We start from the raw sequence: 22,068 nt of genomic DNA on the forward strand, positions 1-22,068 counted from the left end.
CTGTGTGGCCAACATGCTAACCACCGTGCGGCCCTCATTAAAAATGCAACTGCTATAATTGTAACAGTCCACATTGAATGATATTTTAGAACTGCAAAAGTGTACTGCTTTTTTCAGGAGAACTTCCAACATCTGTCTGTAATTTTGCGTTACTGCCTGATTAAATTGTGAAAATGCGGATGTTTACAGGTTTTTCACTGACTACGACCCCTCTACACTTATTTTGCCTTTTTGTTGTAGTCCTGGGGACTTGAAAGGTTTTTAAGATGAGCCTTCTCCAAAGCGTGACATGACACACAGATGAGAGCATCTGGCCATCTGTACCGTGCTGGACTTGGGCGCAAATCTCCCTCCCGCTCCTGACCCCTGCAGGCCCACAAAGTCCCAATGGAAAACCAACTGTAAGAAAACTGAGCCAATTTTATAGAAAAGTATGAAGAAATAAAATATATTTTAAAGGCAATAGTTTTGCATTGAGAAAACTTTCCTAATGACAAATTAAATGGATAAATGAACATTTAATGTGACTTTTACCTTTATTGCAAACACTTGTTGGCAAAGACACTCTGTCATGTGACAGTGTACTCCCTTAGGTGATTTATTTAAATAGAAAATAAACATGCAAATCGGAATTCTTCAACAGTAAAGTTGTTTTCCATGGACGTTCTTTAGCCCTCCCAGTTTTTTATTGTACCACAAAGTTTTTGGGAGGAGAAAAAACTCAAAATAGTGACTTCGCTGTCAAAACATGGTGATATGGCATCACCTCGTGGAATGTTTACAATGAAACACAAGCCAAGTGAAATGACAATCAATATTTCGGACTGATGTGTACATTTGAATTATTCTGACCCAATCTTGATTGATGTTGTTGATGAACGGCTCTTTGAAAGGAACGACTCCTATATTTAATCATTTTCTCCTCCAGTGATATTAATTTGACCCGCCCACAAAATAATTTGGAATTTGTTTATCTTAAATAAATAGGTATTACTTTATGTAAGTAAGGTCTATCGAATGGTTGTTTGTCTATATGTGCCCTGCGATTGGCTGACGACCAGCCCAGGGTGTACTCGCCTCTTGCCCGAAGTCAGCTGGGATAGGCTCCAGCATACCCCCGCCACCCTAATTAGGATAAGCGGCACAGAAAATGGATGAAGGGATGATGGACCACATTCCAAAAATAAGTGTAAAATGGTTAATGAGTTGGATTGAAGGTGACTAACAATGAGGCAATGGAGGTATGGAGGCTGTCGCTGTTTCCTGTTGAAAGACTCTGCAACGCACTGTGAACACAGCGAGCAAAATCATCGGTGTTCCCTTGCCCTCCCTCGTTGACATCTTCAAAATTTGACTCAACCGCAGAGCCATCAGCAATGCTGGTGACAACTCCCGCCCCCCTCACTTCCACTTCAGCCTCCTGCATTCAGGAAGAATGTACCGGAGCCTCCGGGCCCGTACAACAATATTTACAAACAGGTTTATCCAGCAAGCTGTCAGGAAGATTAACTCTGCCCGAAACCTCCCCCCTCTGCCCTTCTGCACCCTGCCTCTGGACAGTAACCCACCCACTTAACAAGAATGACCTCTGCTGTTTTGCGCACAGACTCCGTTTTTAAATGAAATTTTTCATTATCAAGGGAGAAAGGGAAACAATCCAAACATGGTTGCATTTATCACAGCAAGTCTCCCAGGTCCTGAAGCAGCAAAACAGCCCCAGACCATCACACTACCACCACCATATTTCACTGTTGTTATGATGTTCCTTTTCTGAAATGTGGTGTTACTTTTGCGCCAGATGTAATGGGACACACACCTTCCAAAAAGTTCAACTTTTGTCTCGTCAGAGCACAGAGTATTTGCCCAAAGGCAAAACTGAGATGAGCCTTAATGTTCCTTTTGTTCAGCAGTAGTTTTGGTCTTGGAACTCTGCCATGCAGGCCGTTTTTGCCCAGTGTCTTTCTTATGGTGGAGTCATGAACACTGATCTTAACTGAGGCAAGCGAGGCCTGCATGTCTTTGGATGTTGTTGTGGGGTCTTTTGTGACTTCTTGAATGAGTAGTCGCTGCGCTCTTGGGGTAATTTTGGTTGGCTGGCCTCTCCTGGGAAAGTTCACCACTGTTCCATGTTTTTGCTATTTGTGGATAATGGCTCTCACCGTGGTTAGCTGGAGTCCCAAAGCTTTAGAATTTTCTTTATAACCTTTTCCACTTGAACTGGGGTGTAATAAACCACAGTTATGGTTTGGGGTGGTGTTGGGGGATTGGGGGTTGCTGCATTGCATTTGCTGTTCAGTTGTGTTGTAGTTGACTAATATTTACTTGTTTGATGATCTTAAACATTTAAGTGTGATAAACATGCAAAAAACAAAGAAATCAGGAAGGGGGCAAACAGTTTTTCAAACCACTGTATATACGAATATACAGAGAGATATAGAGATATACATATAAACACATTTTACATCAATCAGATGTATGGAACCTGCATCCCTTAAATCACTGTTTTTGTCTATGGGACTTTTGAACGAGTGTCCTCAGCTTAACCTTAGCTCCGCTAACGATGGAATGGCTTAGACTTGATAATAGTTTATAAACTGATGGACTGCATCGATAATAATGCTAACAAATTGTTAATGCATTAATCAATCATGTGTCATGTATCTGATGGGTATGCGCGCCCCCGGAAAGGAATCTATCCAGACAGCCGCGCGCCTATACAGACTACCGCGGCGAGGCGAGGGGAGGGGTGGCGAAGGCGGCCTGGGATGAACGCGGGACGCCGACGTCAGAGCACACTCGGCGGGGCCACGTAGCGGGCAGCTGAGGTCGCCGGTCGGTGGGCACCCTTCTGCAACGTCGCGGTTCATCCATCTCCGGGTCCCCCTGTTGGCTCTTACAAGCGGGAGAAGAGGTACATTTGAGGCGGGAGGGAGGACCACTACACCCGGGATTGGGAGCTACCCTGTCTTGCATGAGCACCCGGAGGATGTCGCGCCGCACGGAGGTAAACCTACCGGCCACCCAGGCAACATTCCCATAATTCGGTCTCTCTGTCCTGCATGGCAGGGGTTAGGGGAAAGGGGACTCACGGCTCACTGGTAGCCGGAGCTGCTGTGAGGATCCCCCGAAAGGTGGAGGTAGCTAGCGCCGACTTTTTTTGGTTGACAGCGTCGACCTGTTTGTCAATCTAGCACTGTCCTAGGACTTGTTAATATTTCACACGCCAAGCTTGTAACCGTGCATTTACGCCGATAAAATGACTTTAACGGTTTTGTTAAAAATATTTATTTCAAAGTGCATGACACACTTGTCATTCATGTCGACGTTTAAGTTGCTGCTGCTCACATCTGACGTTAGTGTTAGCTTCATGCTAACTAGCGAGCATCGAGCTGGGCGGATTTGCTGGCGGTTAAAAAAGTGAAAGTCTTCTCTCATTTGGAAAAATAAACTTACTCTGTTACATCGTTGGTTCGAAAGAGGCGCAAACGTGGCTATTTTTCTTAGCGGAGTCACTACAGCGACATATTTGAGTGTACCTTTTAAGCTAATGTTAGCCTAGTTAGCTTGTCATGTGTGTGCAGGTTAATACCTATGGAGAGTAAGCTAGCATGCTATGCAGTTAACACGGCCTCTGCTATGTTTTTACTCTAGGTTGCTTTAACCCTTTACTCTCTCCGTGGTTAGTACTTGGTTAAACATTGCCAAACAATGTAACATTGCCAAAGATACAACAAAGAGGAAGAAAAAAACATCCAAAAATGATGTGTAATGGTGGTTCACTTCTTTGGCAAGAAAATATGCAAAGCCAGCAAGGCCTGGTCATTCCTGTTTATGTTTTACTACTTTGCAAGACACTGACCATTCCTGGCATTTCTATTGTTTATAAGCAAATAAGTCGTGTTAACATTACACGCTCAGTTTGCTCACTAAGACTTGAGATAATTGTTCCTTTTACTTCTCTTGCATAGTTCTCATTGGAGTGTCTCCAACAGGTAACTCAGTATGGTGGCTGTATGGGGACAGATCATAAAACCACCAAAACAACTGCATGAGAGAAATGCTGCCCAGGCTACAGGGGTATCAAATCGTGATACTGTATTTAATAGTGTTATAAAGCAGCCAATTTTACATCCAAATGTGTAATATGAAGAAAAATGTACCATTTTTTAAAATCTTTGAAACACTAATATCCCTCAGGTTTTACGCCCCTGGTAGCCTGGCTAACCTCTGCTTTTGTTTCGTCAACTTGCAGCATTTCTCATGGACTTGCATTTTTCGGCATTTGTGTTAGTTTGGGGCAGTTGCAGCATTTTTCTTTTGCATTTGTTTTTGATCTGTTATTGTGTCTGAACGGTCGCCAAATACAGCAACAATGTCACCAAGTTGGCAATACCGATCCCTCCCGCTACGTCTTCTTATTCTCTAGCAGAGCAGGTGCATATGAGGTGTGTTAAGAAGCAGAGTTAAGACGCCATCGACAGTACGGGGTCGGTCCCATTATATTGTTTATGTCATTTAGTGTTTATGCTGAGTTTCGTAAAATTTAAAATTGAAAATTCTCTCTTTAGTTTTCGTACTAGTTTTTTTCCCCTTGTAATAAAGCGTTATTTTGCTATAGTTGTCTTTTGCTGCAATATGTTTTTTTTATGACCTTTTCTCCTGTTATTATGGCTTTAGAAACGCAGAGTTATGGCGAATATCGCAACTTTTTTTCTTGTAACATTCCATCTTTGTTTTTTGATATTGTCGCTCTGTAGGTTGCCATTGTAACTCATAGTAAGACTTTCTTCATGTCACGTGGTTTTAACTTGTTACCCTTGTGTTATACATATTTTTTCTTGAGAGGAGGCTGCTTTAGGGACGTGATTTGGGCGTCGGGGTTCAACTAGCGATTGAGGCGTGGGGGACCCCCTGCTGTGCAGCCCATCACACTGTGAGCGGGTTAAGGTCTTACGAGTTAGCGGCGAGTGAGGAATGTGAACCCTAACACTGTTCCTTCTCTCCAAGCTGAGAAAAGGCAAATCTCATTAAAGTCTGAGGGGAAGGAGGCGGGAGTTTGGCTTTTCGGCAGCGTAACGAGAGGTGATTGATTTTTGACGTCTTCCCGTGCAGGCCACTGTCAGATCAACACCGTTTTTGAAACCTCTTCGTACGCTGCGGTTTTATACACGCCTCGGCAGCGAGAAGCTTCCATCCTGTCATCTTAATACTCGCGTCTTATCCGGGGTGTGGGAGTCATTTTGTGGCCTACCCAATATTGAAACCAGTTTCTGGTTTCTTGCCTCTAGAAGATGATTTTCACTTTGATTTCGCAGCAAGTTTTGCTGACAGTTGTTCTGTGCATCGACGTTTTCTGTGCCATTCTTTGTATTCAGTCCAAGCTTAAAGTTCCACATCTGAGAGGATGAAAGTGATATTGAGAAGTGAATTAGTTAACCTCCGCTCCCCAATACACACACACACACATCAAAGTGCGTTATTTCACTCTCAAATGACTCATCACCAATAATGCCGCTAAGCTCGCAGAGGCATTCCATGCTCAATATGGGCTTGCGTAACCGCACCGTGCATGTTTGGGTGCTTTCATGGGCGTTAATTTGCAAAGGGGGGGAAAAAAACAACCCAAAAATGAAACATTAAAAGCTGCAATAGTGCAGTAGCGTGCCAGGTTGCATCACAAGCTTCTCAGGCAGTTTGTCATCCACACTCAGGATAATCTAGTCGGCTTTGTGTCAGAGTTGCTCCGTCAGAACGGAGCTTACGTTAGCTGGCAAATGTTTGACCGTCTTATGATGTGAATGTCCGACAGTAACGTAGTCAACTGGCCATAAGAACTATTTACTCTGGATCAGGGCTTGTCCACTAAATTGGTCAAAGATTCTTTTATATGACAGGAGTCCCTGAGATCCTTTATATCAGGGTTCCCAAACCACCGGGTCATGGGCGGAGCCGAATTGGGGCACGGGAAACTTTCAGGCGCAGTGATTAAAAATATATATATATTAAAATTGTAAATAACTATCCCGCGATCCTAACTAGGATAAGCGGCATAGAAAATTGATAATTTTGAACTATTTTGGAAATACGGGCCATTATTTTATGCCAAAAATAATATACATTTAGAAATCTCAAAGTTTTCACATGTTTGTGTTTTTTTGCGAACAGCACCCCCCGTCCCACTTGATTTCACGGTCCTTGAATGCACCATAGTTGTGTGCATGTGCTAATGTTCTCCCACGCTGCACAGATACGCTGATATACAGTCCCTCGCTACGCCACGCCCTCAATCTATCGTGGTTTTTCAAAAATTAATCAATGATCACTGTTTCATGGTTGGCCTATTATTAGTCAAAACACATGCATTTATAAGCAAATTGTATGTATTCTTGGCCCAAATCATAAAAATGGCCAAATGAATGAAAATACAAATAAGATGTCGTACTGTAATATCTGTTTTGTGCATGCCTTTAAGAGACGGCCCCTGGGAAGTGACATGCGTAACTTCAACTAGCTACTATAGAGGTGCAGAGTGTTAGCATGGTTAGCTGTGTGGAGCGTGCCAGTGACTGGTGTGAATTGTGGCTGACAGCAGCTCCTGTGTGACTGTTCACTGTGTTCACTGTGCGCCTTTGCAGTAGTATTCTACACTGGCCACTTGGTGTGAGGAACATGACCTTGATGAGTGTGCTATCAATGCTAACATGTGACTATGTAATGTCTTATTTTTTATTATGTCAACTATAGCGGGTAATCCAAGTGTAAAAGTGGCCATAGGAATGTTATTTCATGTCTAGATGACTCTAATAATGCTAAAAAACACATATAGAAGGTTTTCTATGCTCTAATTACGAAAATATTCCATTTATAAATAAGCAATCCTTCTTTGCGGAAATTGATTTATCGCGGTTGTTGTGGAACCATTTAACCGTGATAAATGAGGGACGACTACTGTATTTTCACGCTTTTTCTTTCATGTCATACTTGGTCCTAAAGACTCATACTGTGCATAAAGGTAAGGTTTGATGACATTTCTGAGGGCTACTGTGCATGTTTGTTTGGTGCCCAACCTCAAGTTAATTCATGATAACGCGCTGCCTGTTACCACACACATCAAACTGCGACGTTACAGTCTTCTCTCGGAAAAACATACTCCAGGCTCACACTGGTGGATGGTGGTCTGTATTCATTTTGTGCTTTTAATTTAATGTTGTTCCTGTCTTTGTTTTACACAATACATAATAAATAAGATTAAATTAAATCGCTATATTGTATGACCCCAACCCTACCCCCAACCAACCAACCGACCCACGTCTGTGGGTCCAAAAAAAAAGTTGGGGACTACTGCTTGATATGACAGGACTGCTCTGCTGGTTTAAATGTTTTTGGATGTGGGAGGAAACCGCAGTATCCGGAGAAAACCCACGAATGCACGGGGAGAACATGCAAACTCCACACAGAAATGCCCAAGGGCGAATCGAACCCAGATCTTCCCGATCTCCAGACTGTTACTGTGTTGGCCAACATGCTAACCACTAGACCACCGTGCAGCGTTGTTTATTCAAAACACACAAAAATGTTTTTGTGTGCCGCCTGCAAGAAGGGATACGCGGTAGTGTTTTTTTTTTTGTGATTTTTAGTTCCTGCGAGTACTTTTCTAGCAAGCCACCCACCCTGGTGCACACGCATAACAGCAGGCGAGGATGTAAGGTTGTTTGAGGTCACCAAACAGTCAACCAAGGACATGCACAATCATAGCAAATGTGTGTGCTGAGAGGCGTCCTTTCATTTTAACTGACTTGTATTGGATGGATTGGGCAATATGGCCTAAAATCCATATTGCAATACACATTGCAGCTTTTTAAGATGGCAACATATCCATCCATCCATTTTCTATGCCGCTTCTCCTCATTAGGGTAGCGGGGGTATGCTGGAGCCTATCCCAGCTGACTTCGGGCGACAGGCGGGGTACACCCTGGACTGGTCGCCAGCCAATAGCAGGTTTACAACATATATCAGCATACATTCTTTGGCATGTAACTGATCATAGAACCATTTGAGGTTACAGGTACAGGTTATATAGGACCTAAGGAAAGCCAGACTGTTAAAATGCATTTAACATAATGTTGCAGATAAATTTCGATACGAAAACATTCAAGTACTAGCTGTGGAGACGTTAAAGAAAAAGCTTAAAATATTGGGTTTTAGTGCAAACCATTCCAACAGGCACCACAGTCCTTGATTCTAAAGTGACACCCAAGATTCAGAGAACAGGAAAAGCTGGTGTCTTATTCATAATAATAGGCGTGGATACTTTTTAAATAATGAAAATTCTTCAAGTGTACTTCAAATAAAAACATACTGCACAAAATAACCTGGAACATTAGCTGCTGTACACATTTGTTTTTCCAATTAATGCAATGAATTCTGTGAGTAATGTACTTCCAGCATACAGTACATACTTGAGTTTATTTTTGCTTAAATTGCACAAAATTGCCAGACCGTAGCTCAGTTTGATGTTTTTGGTGGCACATCTGCATATTTTTGTGAAGTTAATTTGTCGATGACATCTTTTAGACCAAAATAATTGTTTAGGACTCATCATCTTCCATTCTATGATTTACTTTATATACACATAATGTATATGAGCCAGCATGTGGGCTCTTCACAAGGTCAGAAAAATATTTTGTGCATGTAAAGTAATGGAATCCACACACATTCATTTGTGAGGGCTTGCGGTTTTACACTTGTAGTCACTTCAACACAAATGCGGTTATGTGAGTTTTTGAGTGTTGCTGGAGTTTCACCTCAAACTCTGTGTTGACATGACAGCGGAAGAGAGAGATGGGCTTTTGTTCTCTCAGCCTTCCCCCCCCCCAGCTCGACCTCACGTGTGCTTGTTCGCTTCCTGTCTTTTCTCATAGGTGATGCTCCGTTAATGGCTCTTGAAGCACTGATGGCAGTTCCAGGTGTCCTTTCTCCTTCACCTGCTCTTCACTTGGACCACTGCAGCGCTCTGCAGGGCTGCAGGAAGTGGAAGTGAACCTCCTCCAAGGGCTTTTAGCTTCAAGGACGTTTATGGAGCCACAATTGCAACAAATTGTATGTCTTTCCAACTTGGTTTCCCATCCCGGACAGCATGGATGCTCTGTTTGAATCCGGCTGACTGTCTCTCACCTCATCCCCTCCTTTCCAAAGAGGGAGGGCGGGGGTCTGGTGCCGCACCCCCTGCCCTTCCTTCCTTGTAGGGCGCCTTCGTAAGGTATTCCTTTCAGCATTCCCTTTTCATGAAATCCTGCCAGAGCCTCAAGGAGGAGGTTTCCGTCCCTTGCCTGGGCGGGATGTCACAGGAGGAGGGACGCAGCAGGGCGCAGGTGTCCCAGTCCTATTATCACCCTGCCAACCCGGATGTGGACTTGACGGGTAAACTGTACAAGCGGGAGGGAGGCGGCAAGCCTTACTCCGTGTTAGTGGACAACAAAATGGCCTCCAAGACATCAGCGGAAGAGCTTAGCATTGGCGCTCAGCAGCAGTATTTCCGAGAGGGCGGGGCAGGGCAGGAAGTGCACACGCATGGATCACAGGAGGCCACCTCAGAGGAGACAGAGGAAGACGATGACGAGGAAGAGGACGGCGAGGAGGGCGAAGAGGAGGGAGGATTCAAGCGCGAGCAGATCATCGTGGAAGTCAACCTCAACAATCAGACCCTCCATGTGTCCAAAGGTGACAACAAAGGTGGAGGCGCAGGGGATGACTCTGAGAGAGCTGGCAGTGAAGACGAGGACGACGAGGAGGAGGAGGAGGACGATGAAGAAGACAGCCCCGATGAGGAGGATGAGGATGAAGACGACGAGGAAGAGGAAATTGAAAGTCGAAGAACCAGGTCAAAGAGAGCTCACAGAGGCGGCCCCGCTTCGGGCCAGCCGCAGAGGAAAAGCCTCCGCACGGCTCTGAGCTCGCCATCCTCCGGGATGACCACCAGGGGGCGGCGTAAGCACGCAGAGGCGCCCAAGAGCCAACGGAGATCAGCCAGGTCGGCCCCGCCATCATCCGCCGGTGCCCCAGCGGGGGCCAAAGCTGAGGCGGAGGAGAAGGAGATGCTGTCGTGCGAGAAGTGCCCGCGGGTGTTCAACACGCGCTGGTACCTGGAGAAGCACATGAACGTCACGCACAGGAGGATGCAGATCTGCGACAAGTGCGGCAAGAAGTTTGTCCTGGAGAGCGAGCTGGCCTTGCACCAGCAGACCGACTGCGAGAAGAACATCCAGGTAAGTTGTGTAGCGCCCCCTTGTGATTCAGCCTTCTATGAGAATCACAATGCCTGTGATGGAATTGCACAAAATGACTGTCAAGTGAACACAAATTAGGTGATCTGTCGATGTATTGATTCATTCCAGAGGCAAATTAAGAAAATTTAAAGTTTATCTTAAACCGGTATATCAGTCCTGTGTGGTAACAAAATGGCATGCATGCCGTTTGATCCTGTAACTACATTATATTTCCAACCAGCAGAGGGAGCTAGAGTATAAGGAAATACTAATACATTCCTGCTCCATGCACAGCAAGACAGATCTTGGTTGCATGTATTGCTCATTATTTCTCATCTTCTGTTGTTTGTTCCCCCTAGTGTGTCTCCTGCAACAAGTCCTTCAAGAAGCTGTGGTCGCTGCACGAGCACATCAAGATTGTGCACGGCTACGCGGAGAAAAAGTTCTCGTGCGAGATCTGTGAAAAGAAGTTCTACACCATGGCTCACGTCCGCAAGCACATGGTTGGTAAGTGACGGGGGCCGAGCACCTTTGCTCATCAGACACCATATGTGACACCATCAGTTTCTGCCATTGCAAGCATTTTATTTAATACCAGCCACAACATGGGTCAACTGTCACCATTGTATGTTTAACTGTAGAAGTAATGGCTTAAGTCACATTTTAACATACAAGCTTAAAAAGAAGCTAACCACTGATAATATTGGCATGTAGAAATGTTACCTATGTTAACGTCGTAAATTGGCACACAAGTGTAAAAAGAAGTAAAGAATTAGCTGTTGTGGTCAAACTGAAGTTTTTGTGAGGTTTATTTTCCTAAAAATGGTAGTCAACACAGGAGTTTCCTCACTGTATCTTTTATTCCCACTCCAATATTTGACACAGGTGGTCAGCTGTTGCATGTCTGTATTCCCTACAGCTCACACCAAGGACATGCCGTTCACCTGTGAGACTTGCGGCAAGTCCTTTAAACGCAGCATGTCCCTCAAAGTCCACTCGCTCCAGCATTCTGGGGAGAAGCCCTTCCGTTGTGAGGTAAGACGTGGCGGTCATGGTGTGTTCTGATAAACAGCACTGCCATGTATTCTAGTTTACACTGAACTCAAATGGATTCAGTTCACTTTGTAGCTTGATATTTTCCATGGTAGCCTTGTGGTTAGCATATCAGCCTCACGTTCAGGGCTTGAATCACCCTTAGAGCATCTCTGCGTGGAGTTGGCATATTCTCCCTTGCTTGTGTGGGTTTTCTCCAAGTGCTACGGCTTTCTCCAACATTCCAAAAATATGCATGTTAGGCTAATGGAAGGTTAAACTGTCCATGTGAATTCAAGTGTGAATGGTTGTCTATGTGCCCTGTGATGTGTCCAGGGTACCCGGCCTCTTGCCCCAGTTGGCTGGGATAGGCTCCAGCTGACCCGTGACCCTAATGAGGACAAGCACTTTATAAATTGGATGGATGGCTATCAAACTGGCGTGAATACAATTGTTGTATTCACTGAAGGCATTCACTTCTGATGGAAACATGAGCCATTGTTGCATCATACTCTGCTGATGCTGCCGGCCTATTAAAATACAACATGCGTGACGCTTGCTGAAAATCTTAAAATGTCGCCCTCCCCACCCATCTGTTTGTCTTGTGACACGTATCTTGTTGACAGGGCTGACCTAAAAAGCCCTGATGTCACAGAGCAAATCATAAAACGAGACACTGGTTGCCAATCTGGCATAGTAGCGGTCGGCTTTAAAAGTTTTATTTTGATGTTGTTAGTGACCTAACACTCCAAAATTTTGTACATCTTCCCAAAAGAGTGGAATCTCTTATTGCTGCAAAGGGGAAGTGGTGCATCTCCATTTTTTCCCCCTTCCCTTTTCACTTCTCGGGGCAGGGTCTGCTTCCTGTATCATGAACAGGAGTTTTGGCCCCCATGAAACCCCCCCCCCAAAAAACAACACAAACCTTCATCGCCCCAGGCAGCAAAATAACAATATTAATAGTTTTTTTAAAAAATGTACCGGGCTGGGCTCAAGCAGCAGCAGCTGTACCATGACACACCACCAGGGACTGACAGGTGAGTGGGTAACTTCTGCCATTTTATTCTCTTATTCTTCTGGGTTTATTTATTTATTTATTTATTTATTTACTTATTTATTACTTTGTGCTCTATGCCTCATGGCAGCGGTGTGCATCGTGGATCGTGGGGTCCTACACTCAGCGTGTGTTCCGCATGTAGGGAGGGGCGTCCCTGAGTCCTTGTTCTGCACCACTCGCAAAAAGTTTGGCATGTTCAGCTTTGGGGTGAAATTTCAAAATGAACCTAAAATGCACTTTAATCTTTTACAGGTGAAACTTAATTAGACTTTCTCTAAAAGATTTCTCTAACCATAGCCATGCTATTTTATTGTTTTCAACACCTTCCTTTGTTTTCTTTCCACATAATTTATGTCAAAACGTATTGGTCGATCCGCGGATCACACACCTGTTGTGAATTTTGCCGTTCAGCTCCTTGTTAGAAAACAGCAAGTTGTGCCAAAAGTACTGAAACATTAAAGAGTCGGACCTGTGCGCTGAAATGTTTAGAGAAGGTTGTGTCCTCCACCCGAGGCTGTCTCAGCACCATGTGTGCATGGGTGGAGCCGCTTTAATTAAACGCAGGACGTCATCGTGCACTGCAACATGTCATTACGTGCTTATTATAGCGCCATGTGTAACATCTAGGCCACGCTCCACGGTGGTCTCGACACACACTTCCCTACCCGTGCAGGTGCTGTCAGTGTGTACGGACAGCGTGGTTACATGCACACAGATATGCAGCAATTTGTTGATAGATATGTGAGACAGATCTGACTTGTGTGTGTTTGTGTGTCTTGTTTACAGAACTGTGACGAGCGGTTCCAATACAAGTACCAGCTGCGCTCCCACATGAGCATTCACATCGGACACAAGCAGTTCATGTGCCAGTGGTGCGGCAAAGACTTCAACATGAAACAGTATTTTGACGAGCACATGAAAACGCATACAGGTGAAAAACCACACGCACATGATCAGCATTGCCACATGAGGAATTTCAAACCTTCTCATTGTTGGACTAAATTTGGTCCAGTTGGAGTCTCAAGTTGGGCTTCCTACTTGGCTCACTTTTCATAGCCGCCGCCTTCTTTTTACTCTGATCCAGAGTTCTGTCCCACATACTTTTTCCTCATAAAGGAACTTGTATTTTAGTCTCCCAGTTAACGTCCCAAAATTCCACTTTGAGGCACTAAACTAATTGATTTGTATAGCTAAGCTTTCACCATAAAGTATAGTTTGCTTCACTAAAAGTTCCTCTATGCAAAAGAGACTTTTCAATGATTTTGTAACAGTAATATGTGTCCCTGGCATCTGTTTGTGAGCACCAAACATGACAAAAATCGATCATCCCCCCACACTTGTTTACTCCAGAGGAGACATGATCAAACGCTCTCTTTGGACGTACTTCTTTTATCCAGGAGGAGACTGAGGCACAGCGACAGGGTTAGGTCAGGTTAGCATGTGGCTGACCAGGTAATAAAAATAGCACCTGATTTTCACAATGGCAATATACCAATAGAGCAGAGTTGGTACCAAGCAGTGGAAATGGGGCAAAGGTATACAGTATGGATCTTGTGAGTCTTGTTTCAAGATGCTGTCACCATGCAGAAATGTACTCTGCGGCTTAACTGTGTCGCACTGCTATGATGTCATGCTCTTTTACGTATTTGATGCAGCCGTCTTCCCGTTTACACGTAAACCAGATTAGGATTTATTTACCACCAAACGAAAGTAGACCGCTCAGGTAAAAACTGGCTTTTGCTGTCTAAAAGAGGAAGGGGGTGTGACATTGTCCAAGTGAATGTCTTACATAGTGAAACTTGTAATGAAAGGGTAGCGTAACGTCAAGGAGCACTGTACATACTGTGGCTTGTAATGACAAGCTGGACACATGCTGCTGATTCTATCCCTTTGGTTTTCTCTTCCTTGCAGCCTTGCTATTTTCTTAAACACACGCTGCTCTGTGCGTTGGTCCTCCCGCTTCTATTTGTGATGTCTAATTACACAATTCCTTTCCTGTCCCTGCTGCTGCTGCCGCTGCAGGGAAAGGCACACCCAGCCAAGGGCCTGGAATACTGGCTGCACACAGCTTGCAATCTTCTCTCGCTGTAGATTCACACAGATTCTTGAAGTTTAATGCACAAGATGGCCACATGAGCTGTTGGCTTTTTTTTTTATGTTCAGCTGGTTTGTCGCAAATGCACAACACGGCGAGCGAAGGCGTTTGGAGAGCCCTCCAGCAGCCGGTGGAGAGACGGCTGCGTGGGCGCCGGCAGGCACACTGAATAGCTGGCGTGGAGGAGGGTTAATGAAAGTGGCGTTCCGACTGTTCATTTTCACGTCTCCCGCAAAGTGAGAAGCATAATGGCTTCCTGGCGAGTGGGCGGCTTATTAGCATGAGGATTAGCATTAGGCCATGGGGATGGGAATGTCACATTTCGTTTCAAATGATAAAATAGATGATGCCCTTTTTGTTATTTGACTGTCAGCTGGGGAGTATTGCAAGAAATAAATCAACTTTCCAAGACAATTAAATGAAATCATGAAATTTGAGGTCATTTCTCCAAATTGTTTGCTCTATAATGCATACATATGGTCTTAAATGGACATGCATGCAAACTATTAGGAATTTTACTTTACTTCTGTTTTTCAAATAAATTCCTTTCATTCAACAACACAAAACTAGAAAATTATATATTATAATAATATATTTAATTGGTCTGTGGAATATTTTACAAATACATATATATATATTTTGAGCCCCGCAAAATTATGGAGTTCATTTTCATTTATTATGTGATTGATTGATTGATTAATTTCTTATCGTCCAAGGCCTACTGCCTTTTCCTTAACGATCTTGTCACATTTTAGTCTGGCACACCTACTTCTTAGCATCTCTATATGTGTTGGTAAAATGTAAAATACCCAACCCGAATCCGGTGATTTTTCAGTAAGCGGCCCTGATGTGGAAACGTTTAGGGAAACGCATTCACTCTCTATTATCCATTCCAATTCTCTCCTTCCTTCCAGGTTAAACTTTATTATGAAAAGTCAAGTATATTGTATCTGTGTAGTATTAATGTTGGAATATATCTTCAAAATGTACTTGACTGGATGTGGGGTGTTTAAAAAGCTCTCTATTAAGTAGTATATTGTGTGCATGGCAGTGAGGAATGCAACAATTTGGTTATTTTAACTGATGATGCAAGATGATTCCATTTTCCACTACGTTTAAGTTCCTGCTAGAGGCTAACATGCAAATATACACAGAAAATTGCTATAAATGCCTATGCATTGTCTTTAATTTCGTTGTTTTCGTAACCCCAATCACAGTCTCTCAACCTCTATGCAGGAGAGAAGCCTTTCATCTGCGAGATTTGCGGCAAGAGCTTCACCAGCCGGCCCAACATGAAGCGCCACCGCCGCACCCACACGGGCGAGAAGCCGTACCCCTGCGAGGTGTGCGGCCAGCGCTTTCGCTTCTCCAACATGCTCAAAGCGCACAAGGAGAAGTGCTTCCGGGTCACCAGCCCCGTGGTCTTGCAGACCAGCGGCCAGCCTGTGCCTGTGCCTGTCGGCATCTTTGCCAACACCTTCTCCACCACCACCACCTCCTCGTCGTCTTCTGGCCCCGGGCCCTCCACGGCCACCCCGCCGACTGCCAACAATGCAGCCCCCCTGGCACTCAGCTCACCGGGGGCGGCCATGCCCCCTCAAGGCACTTTGGGACACACCTTCTCCCACGTGCAGATCCACTCGGCATCCTCTCACCACCACCCCCAGCAGCAGCACCTCTCAAACACGCCCCAACCCACCCTCCACACCCACCACCACCACCACCACCACCTGGCCGTACCCCCAGTCTCCCATCTGCCCCCTCCCCCGGCCCTTTTTAAGAGTGAGCCCCTGAACCACTGCGGGCATGAAGACAGCGCCTACCTGCACCACATGGCCCCCACTGACAAGGGTCCCAGTGCTCCTCAACATCACTGAACTACAAAGCACACCTACCCCACAAACCCCCCTCCTCCTTCCCTTATGGGCACTGCCTCAGCCTCTTAGGTCGCAAACATAAACACATTCTTGGATGGCACCCTCACAAGTGGACAGCTTGGTCCACAGAAAGGGGCGGTTTGAGCCACATGTTTAGCATTATGTACACAAATGTGTCTACAGTCAGTCCTTTGTTTACACAAACTGGAATCTTCTGCAACTTTTCAGCAAGTAGAGCCAAGTTTCCACTAAGTGGTACGGTTCAGTTTGCTACGTTGCATATTGTGTGCCGTTTTGATTCCCAAACATCCCTTTTTGTCCAAGTATTGATGCGCAGAAATATAGTCTGGATGACTTGTGAAGAGCGGGGTTTTACACACTGCTGTCCACTAAGCGGTCGACTACGAATTGTCACTCTGAGGTGTCTACACAAGTTATTGACATAAGAACGGCATTTTATCCGCTTGTTTGTACAAGTGTTTTTGGAGAGTCAAAATGCAACCCCTTTTAAATCGACTGCGTGATCGTTCTCGTCTAAACACTGAAATGCGTTCGTCTCCACCAATAAATGAGAGCAGCAAATACCGTCCCCAAATATCTACTTTTCAGCACCATATGTCAGGCAGTTGGTTGTAGAAATATGGTACGGTTGTGTAGGGCGGAGCTAAACTGCCATCCATTGATTTGGCCAATAGAAAATTGTCACTTTGTGATTGTAAAGGGTTGTTTATTATTAAAAATAGTGTCATTTTTGCAACCTGGAAAAAACATAAGCGTTTTACGGCTTGAAAATCAGCACGTCACACGCGTGCCCTCAGTTTGTTCCTTCATTTTTTTGCACGTAGGAGCCCGTACGACTGGTCGTGACCTAGGCTTAACTGTACCGTGGCAAACTGGACTGAAGTGTGCCATTCAGTGGGAACATTGCTTAATGAGCATAGAAGCAGCAGGTATTACTTGTCTCATCATTTTTGTTCGTGGTCCAATCCGCCCTTCCAGCTGTCCATTTGTGATGAGGTCATCCATTGTTTCCCACCGGGGCGCAAACATAAGGATGCGCCGATCAAACGGATTCGAGTAAGTCAAGCTAAACGTACACATTTTGTGTGCGTGATCCTAGACTCGTATTTTAGGACAAGCGACGCCGCTCAACTGACGTTATCTTCACGGGATGATTCTTCTCCGGATGGTTCTCCTCAGCATTTACAAGTGAAAGAATTATTCTCTCTCTCTTATCCAGTGGATGACGGGTGGACTTTTTTTCTTCTTTTTTTTATGACTGGAGGTCCCTCCCATAGCAATACCCAGCCGTGGCGCCATGAAATGTCCCATGAATGTTGACACTGGTTGGACCAGTCGTGCAAGAACACAGTGCCATCTGTTAGTGTGAGAGAAAGGAGACGTTTTTTGGGTTTTTTTTTATTTTAAAAGGAAAAGGTTTTGTACGTGAGAATGTGATGTAAAGGTGATTTAACGGTGCTTTCCATTCCACAATTGCTTAGCTTTGCTTCAAATTTTTGACAACACCGCCCCCTCCCCTCTAATCCACATGTGCATCACGCAGTCTTGCTGGGCCTGATTCCTCGAAGGAGAAGAAGAAACTCAGGTTTTGCAGGACTGTGCTGTGTCGCTTTTGATACCGTGGGCGACTGTCCAATACTGCCACTGTGAGGGTCCGCACACACGAGGGCCCCCCTGTCAGGAAGTATCTTCCACCGCTGCTGTCACAGATGATACGGGTCACCATGTTTAAGCTCATTTAGCATGCTCACTATACACACACCTGACCACCTTTTGCCACCTGCATAGTCCCACTCATGGGGTTCAGTTTGCTGTGGTAAGACTCCGGAAGGTTGTTCTGGACCCTTTAGATCCTCTTGGATCCACACGGGCTTGTCTTAATAGCCTGGTGAATGTTGCCTACGCAAAAGGATGTGTCTTTTTGGGGGAGGGGCTAACAAAGCCACACCCCCACAGTGGAGCTGTATGGACGAGCAAGTCAATCACAAGCGCAAAAAAAATGTATCAGCCGATAATGAGAATGTCGTTTCTGACTGTTATTTGATGTGCAAAAAGAGCCCAAAGCCGCCATTAGATTTGTTGTCTCAGCAATTCTATAAAGACCATATAGAACTAGAACATACTGTAGAACCAGAATGTCACCCCTTTTACACAGCCAGCCCCCCGCCCCCATCATCACAAATCTAACTGTCCGATTCCAGGATGCAGGCTTGATATGTTAAAGCACTCACAGGCCCCTCCCAGGTTTACTGTCCTGTAAGTCAAATATTCCACCTTAGGGGGTAGTATCAGAGCCAGGATGATGCTTGTGTAAAGCATGAATGAATGAATGAGACATGGGTGGGACGTTTAATGTTTTCACACTTCATTGCCTCGCCCTGTTGTGTTGAAAGCTGATGAGTTAGCAGTTACAGTATCTCACAAAAACGGCGTGCACCCTTCAAAATTTGGCACTAATTTCAGATATTGTGTGTACTCATTTTCAGTGGTTAGCTGCAGTATAAAAGCGGCACACTGACTAAAGTAGAGCTGCGACAACCGATGATTGATTATCCAATGAATTGACAACTATTTTGGTCATCTTTTTTTATTTAAAATTGTAAATATCCTCTGGTTTATGATCCATGAAAGCAGTCTTTGTGTTTTAGGCACAACAAGATATTCCCACACATCAGCCTTGACTTTGGAAAACAGTGAAGGACATTTTTGCCTCTTTTCTGATGTGTTACGGACCAAATCACTCACTGTTTGTGTTTGGTTCATATTGAGCAGGTCTGTGTAGAGCCTCACCAAGGGGTCGGCAACCTTTAGCATCAAAAGAGCCGTCTCCACCAAATTAAAACCCGCTTGGAGCCACCAAACCTGTTTGACCGCTAAACTGTAGGTGACGCTGCATATATAGTTTCCTTAAGCGTATTGTCACCTTCCTTTTCTGGCTTGCTTGCGGAGTGACGAGACACATCTATTGCCACCCGGAAATTACTCACGTTTCTTAATAAAACCTTTTCCATCGATTTCTGATCAACATTGGCAATAAAAGTGTTGTAACAACGATTTAGTTCCATTTCCAGTACCACTCTCCATGCTGCTTTAGTTGCCATTGTTCATTAGCGACAAAGGAAGCTAACAAGCGAATTAGTTGACCAGCATCGTGGATTCCCACCGAGTTGACTACCCACACAACACTGCCCCCTAGCACTTTGGTGGGGAATTGCACGGCACGCTCAAACCCGATGCAGAGCTTTGAAAGGCTCAAGACGGCGTCAGAATTGACGGCGTAGTGACTATGGCCCAGGTTTGCTTTCCATGGCCTTGTCCCTTGAGGAAATAAAATGTATAAAAATTGCTTGCAGAAATGGGAGGGGGTGGGCTCATTTTTGAGTACGTGGTTGCTGTGTGAAAGGGAACACGGTGATGAAAATGAACATGCCTTTTTGCTGCGTTTTGCATAAAAGGCACAGTGTCGGATATTCAGCTAGTGCTGTTTTGCAAAAGAGGCTTATGATTCTGTGGGGTTTGGACGCTTCAGAATGAATTCTGCACCTTTTATCCAGGTCCTCACCGAAACAAAATGGCTCCTCCTCTATCCCGTGCTACTATTTGCTGTTTTACTTTACTACATTGCAGTAACAAAGCTAGTGGTGGCCCAAGACTTCTCTTTGCACAGCACAGTACGTTTTTATTTGTTTTGGAACAACATTGATGCGCACATGTCCCAAATACTTATTATACCAAAAGCTGCGTGCCCCTCACCCAAACCCCCTCCCGTCTTTCTCCAGTATTCAGCCTGAAGTGGTTCAAATGAGTAGTTTAGCACGTCTCCTGTCTGACGGATGGATTGGACCTGCAGTTATTAAACCCGCTTCAATGATAGCTCGTCGTCCCACTTGCAGTATGGCTCTTTGTCTCCTTTGATGCCTGTTTTTTTTTTTTTGTGTAATCTCTGCACTTTAGCGCTGCGTGGGCGAGGCGCAGGGAAGCGATGGGTTGTGGAACAGATTGCAGTCCAGGCTGCGTGAGGAATGGTTGAATTTGAGTGGATGATGTTTTGTTGGGTTTTTTTGTTTTAAATAGGCAAGGAAAGGAGGAGAATGCCGGGTTGATGCGGGTGATGTGGAAGGGACCATTGCAAAACAAAACAAAAGACTTTTCTTTGAACATGTGCAAAAGTCCAAAAAAGAAATATACTTGGGGACGGTTTTCCTCCCGCTTTGCCGACCACACACTTCGCCCTTCCGTGCTTTTATCCGCAATCGTTTTTAAAAATTGTTTTTATCTGCATCATGTTTGTTGACATTGCCGGATGATACTCCTCCTTTCTTTGCTTCATAGAATGCACTTTCTACTAAAATTCTTGGCTAGTTGCGAAAAATAACATTGTATATTCTAAGATTCTAAGATGTTTTAAAACAGAAAAAACAACAGATAAATCATTATTACACTTTGCCTCCCCTCCCCCCCCTCCCCCACTTTGTATTTCTAACCACTTAATGTAGCATTAATGTGTATTTTATTATTATTATTATTGTATCTGGTACAAAATGTGCAGCTTTATAAGGTTTGTCTTTTCTTTTTGTATGTTCTCTGGAGATTTGAGAAGTGAAACGAAGTTGGGCCTTTTTTTTTGTTTGTTTTTTTTGATAATGTACATTTAACTGACTGCTAACTTTAAGTAAAAACAAGTAGCCACGAGTGTCACGCTTGCTTCTGTGCTTGACTTGATGTGCCTGTGAATGCGGACGGTTGCACGGGCAACAAGAGGGTATCGGGCCGCAGGGCCTTCAACTTGGGTAACCTTCACAACAGCGTCTCTTATCTCAACCCTGTGGTTATTTCTTTTAGGGTCGAAGGGTTTGTGGTGCCATGCCGCCGACTCAAACGTGCTTTCTGACTGCACGTGACGCCCGAAGTTATTATCTGGAGGGTTTTTTTAGTTTGTTTTTTTACTGATAACCGATAAGACGTAGCGTGTACAGTATTGCGTTTCAAGCACAGGCCTTGAGCAACGCCAACCTTTGACAGAACTTCTCCACCTAGAGCATGTATGAGTGTTCTATCATCATCTCCAGATGGTTGTTGTGTCGTGGTTAACGTAGCTTAGGCTTAGTTTACACTTGTGGCTTACCAAGACCAGAATTTATTTATTTATTTATTTATTTATTTATTTTAATCATAGTTTATTACGTGACCTAACTCATATTCTGAAGCGAAATGTCATCTGCTGGCTTGAAGACATGATTTTATTTTTAGATTCTGTTATTTTTACCAGCTTAGAGCTCACAAAAATCTTATTGCTCATTTTAAAAGGGTTTCTTTTAATGAAATAGTCGTCCCTCGCCACTTGGTGGTTCAAATTTTGAGGCTTCACTCTGTCATGGTTTTTCAAAAATATGAGTAAATCTTGCTGTTTTGTGTTTGAATGCGGTCTATGATTAGTCAAAAAGTTTGCATATTTAAGCAAATGTTATATTTTTGCTTCAGTTAAGCATTTTCAACATAAAGTATTACTGGTATGCTATAAGTATTCAGAAGACTCATTCAAAGACATTGTGATGATGTGTAGTATTCTACACTGGTCTCTAGGTGTCAGTAATCTTACTGTAATGTTTGGTGAGACACACAAGCACCAGACTCAGTCGCCGGAACAACAAGCTTTTATTGCAGGTTTGAATTATCTAACAACACGAGCTACTGTTGGGCCGTAACCCACGCCAAGATAAA

General features: G+C 44.3%; 1 protein-coding gene across 2 annotated transcripts; it reads left to right on the forward strand.

Annotated features, from left to right (window-relative positions):
* The first annotated feature begins 2,733 nt into the window (after nt 1-2,733).
* znf652 (zinc finger protein 652) lies at nt 2,734-21,039 on the forward strand. Of its 2 annotated transcripts, none has more exons than XM_054758732.1 (6): nt 2,734-3,004; nt 8,922-10,265; nt 10,625-10,772; nt 11,185-11,300; nt 13,141-13,285; nt 15,686-21,039. In XM_054758732.1, the coding sequence occupies exons 2-6, from the start codon at nt 9,285-9,287 to the stop codon at nt 16,324-16,326; spliced, it is 2,031 nt and encodes a 676-aa protein (XP_054614707.1). In that variant the 5' UTR covers nt 2,734-3,004; nt 8,922-9,284; the 3' UTR covers nt 16,327-21,039. The 2 variants fall into 2 exon arrangements, with proteins under 2 accessions (XP_054614707.1, XP_054614708.1); XM_054758733.1 differs by having other exon boundaries at nt 2,734-2,911.
* The last annotated feature ends 1,029 nt before the right edge of the window (nt 21,040-22,068 follow it).

This window comes from Dunckerocampus dactyliophorus, chromosome 18, assembly GCF_027744805.1.
Source record: "Dunckerocampus dactyliophorus isolate RoL2022-P2 chromosome 18, RoL_Ddac_1.1, whole genome shotgun sequence".
In the NCBI taxonomy this organism is placed as follows: Eukaryota; Metazoa; Chordata; class Actinopteri; order Syngnathiformes; family Syngnathidae; genus Dunckerocampus; species Dunckerocampus dactyliophorus.

Coding starts and splice junctions, on each gene's coding strand:
- znf652 (XM_054758732.1), top strand. CDS start 9,285: ATGAAATCCTGCCAGAGCCTCAAGGAGGAGGTTTCCGTCCCTTGCCTG. Junction 11,301..13,140: donor AGAAGCCCTTCCGTTGTGAG/GTAAGACGTGGC, acceptor TCTTGTTTACAG/AACTGTGACGAGCGGTTCCA. Junction 13,286..15,685: donor GCACATGAAAACGCATACAG/GTGAAAAACCAC, acceptor ACCTCTATGCAG/GAGAGAAGCCTTTCATCTGC.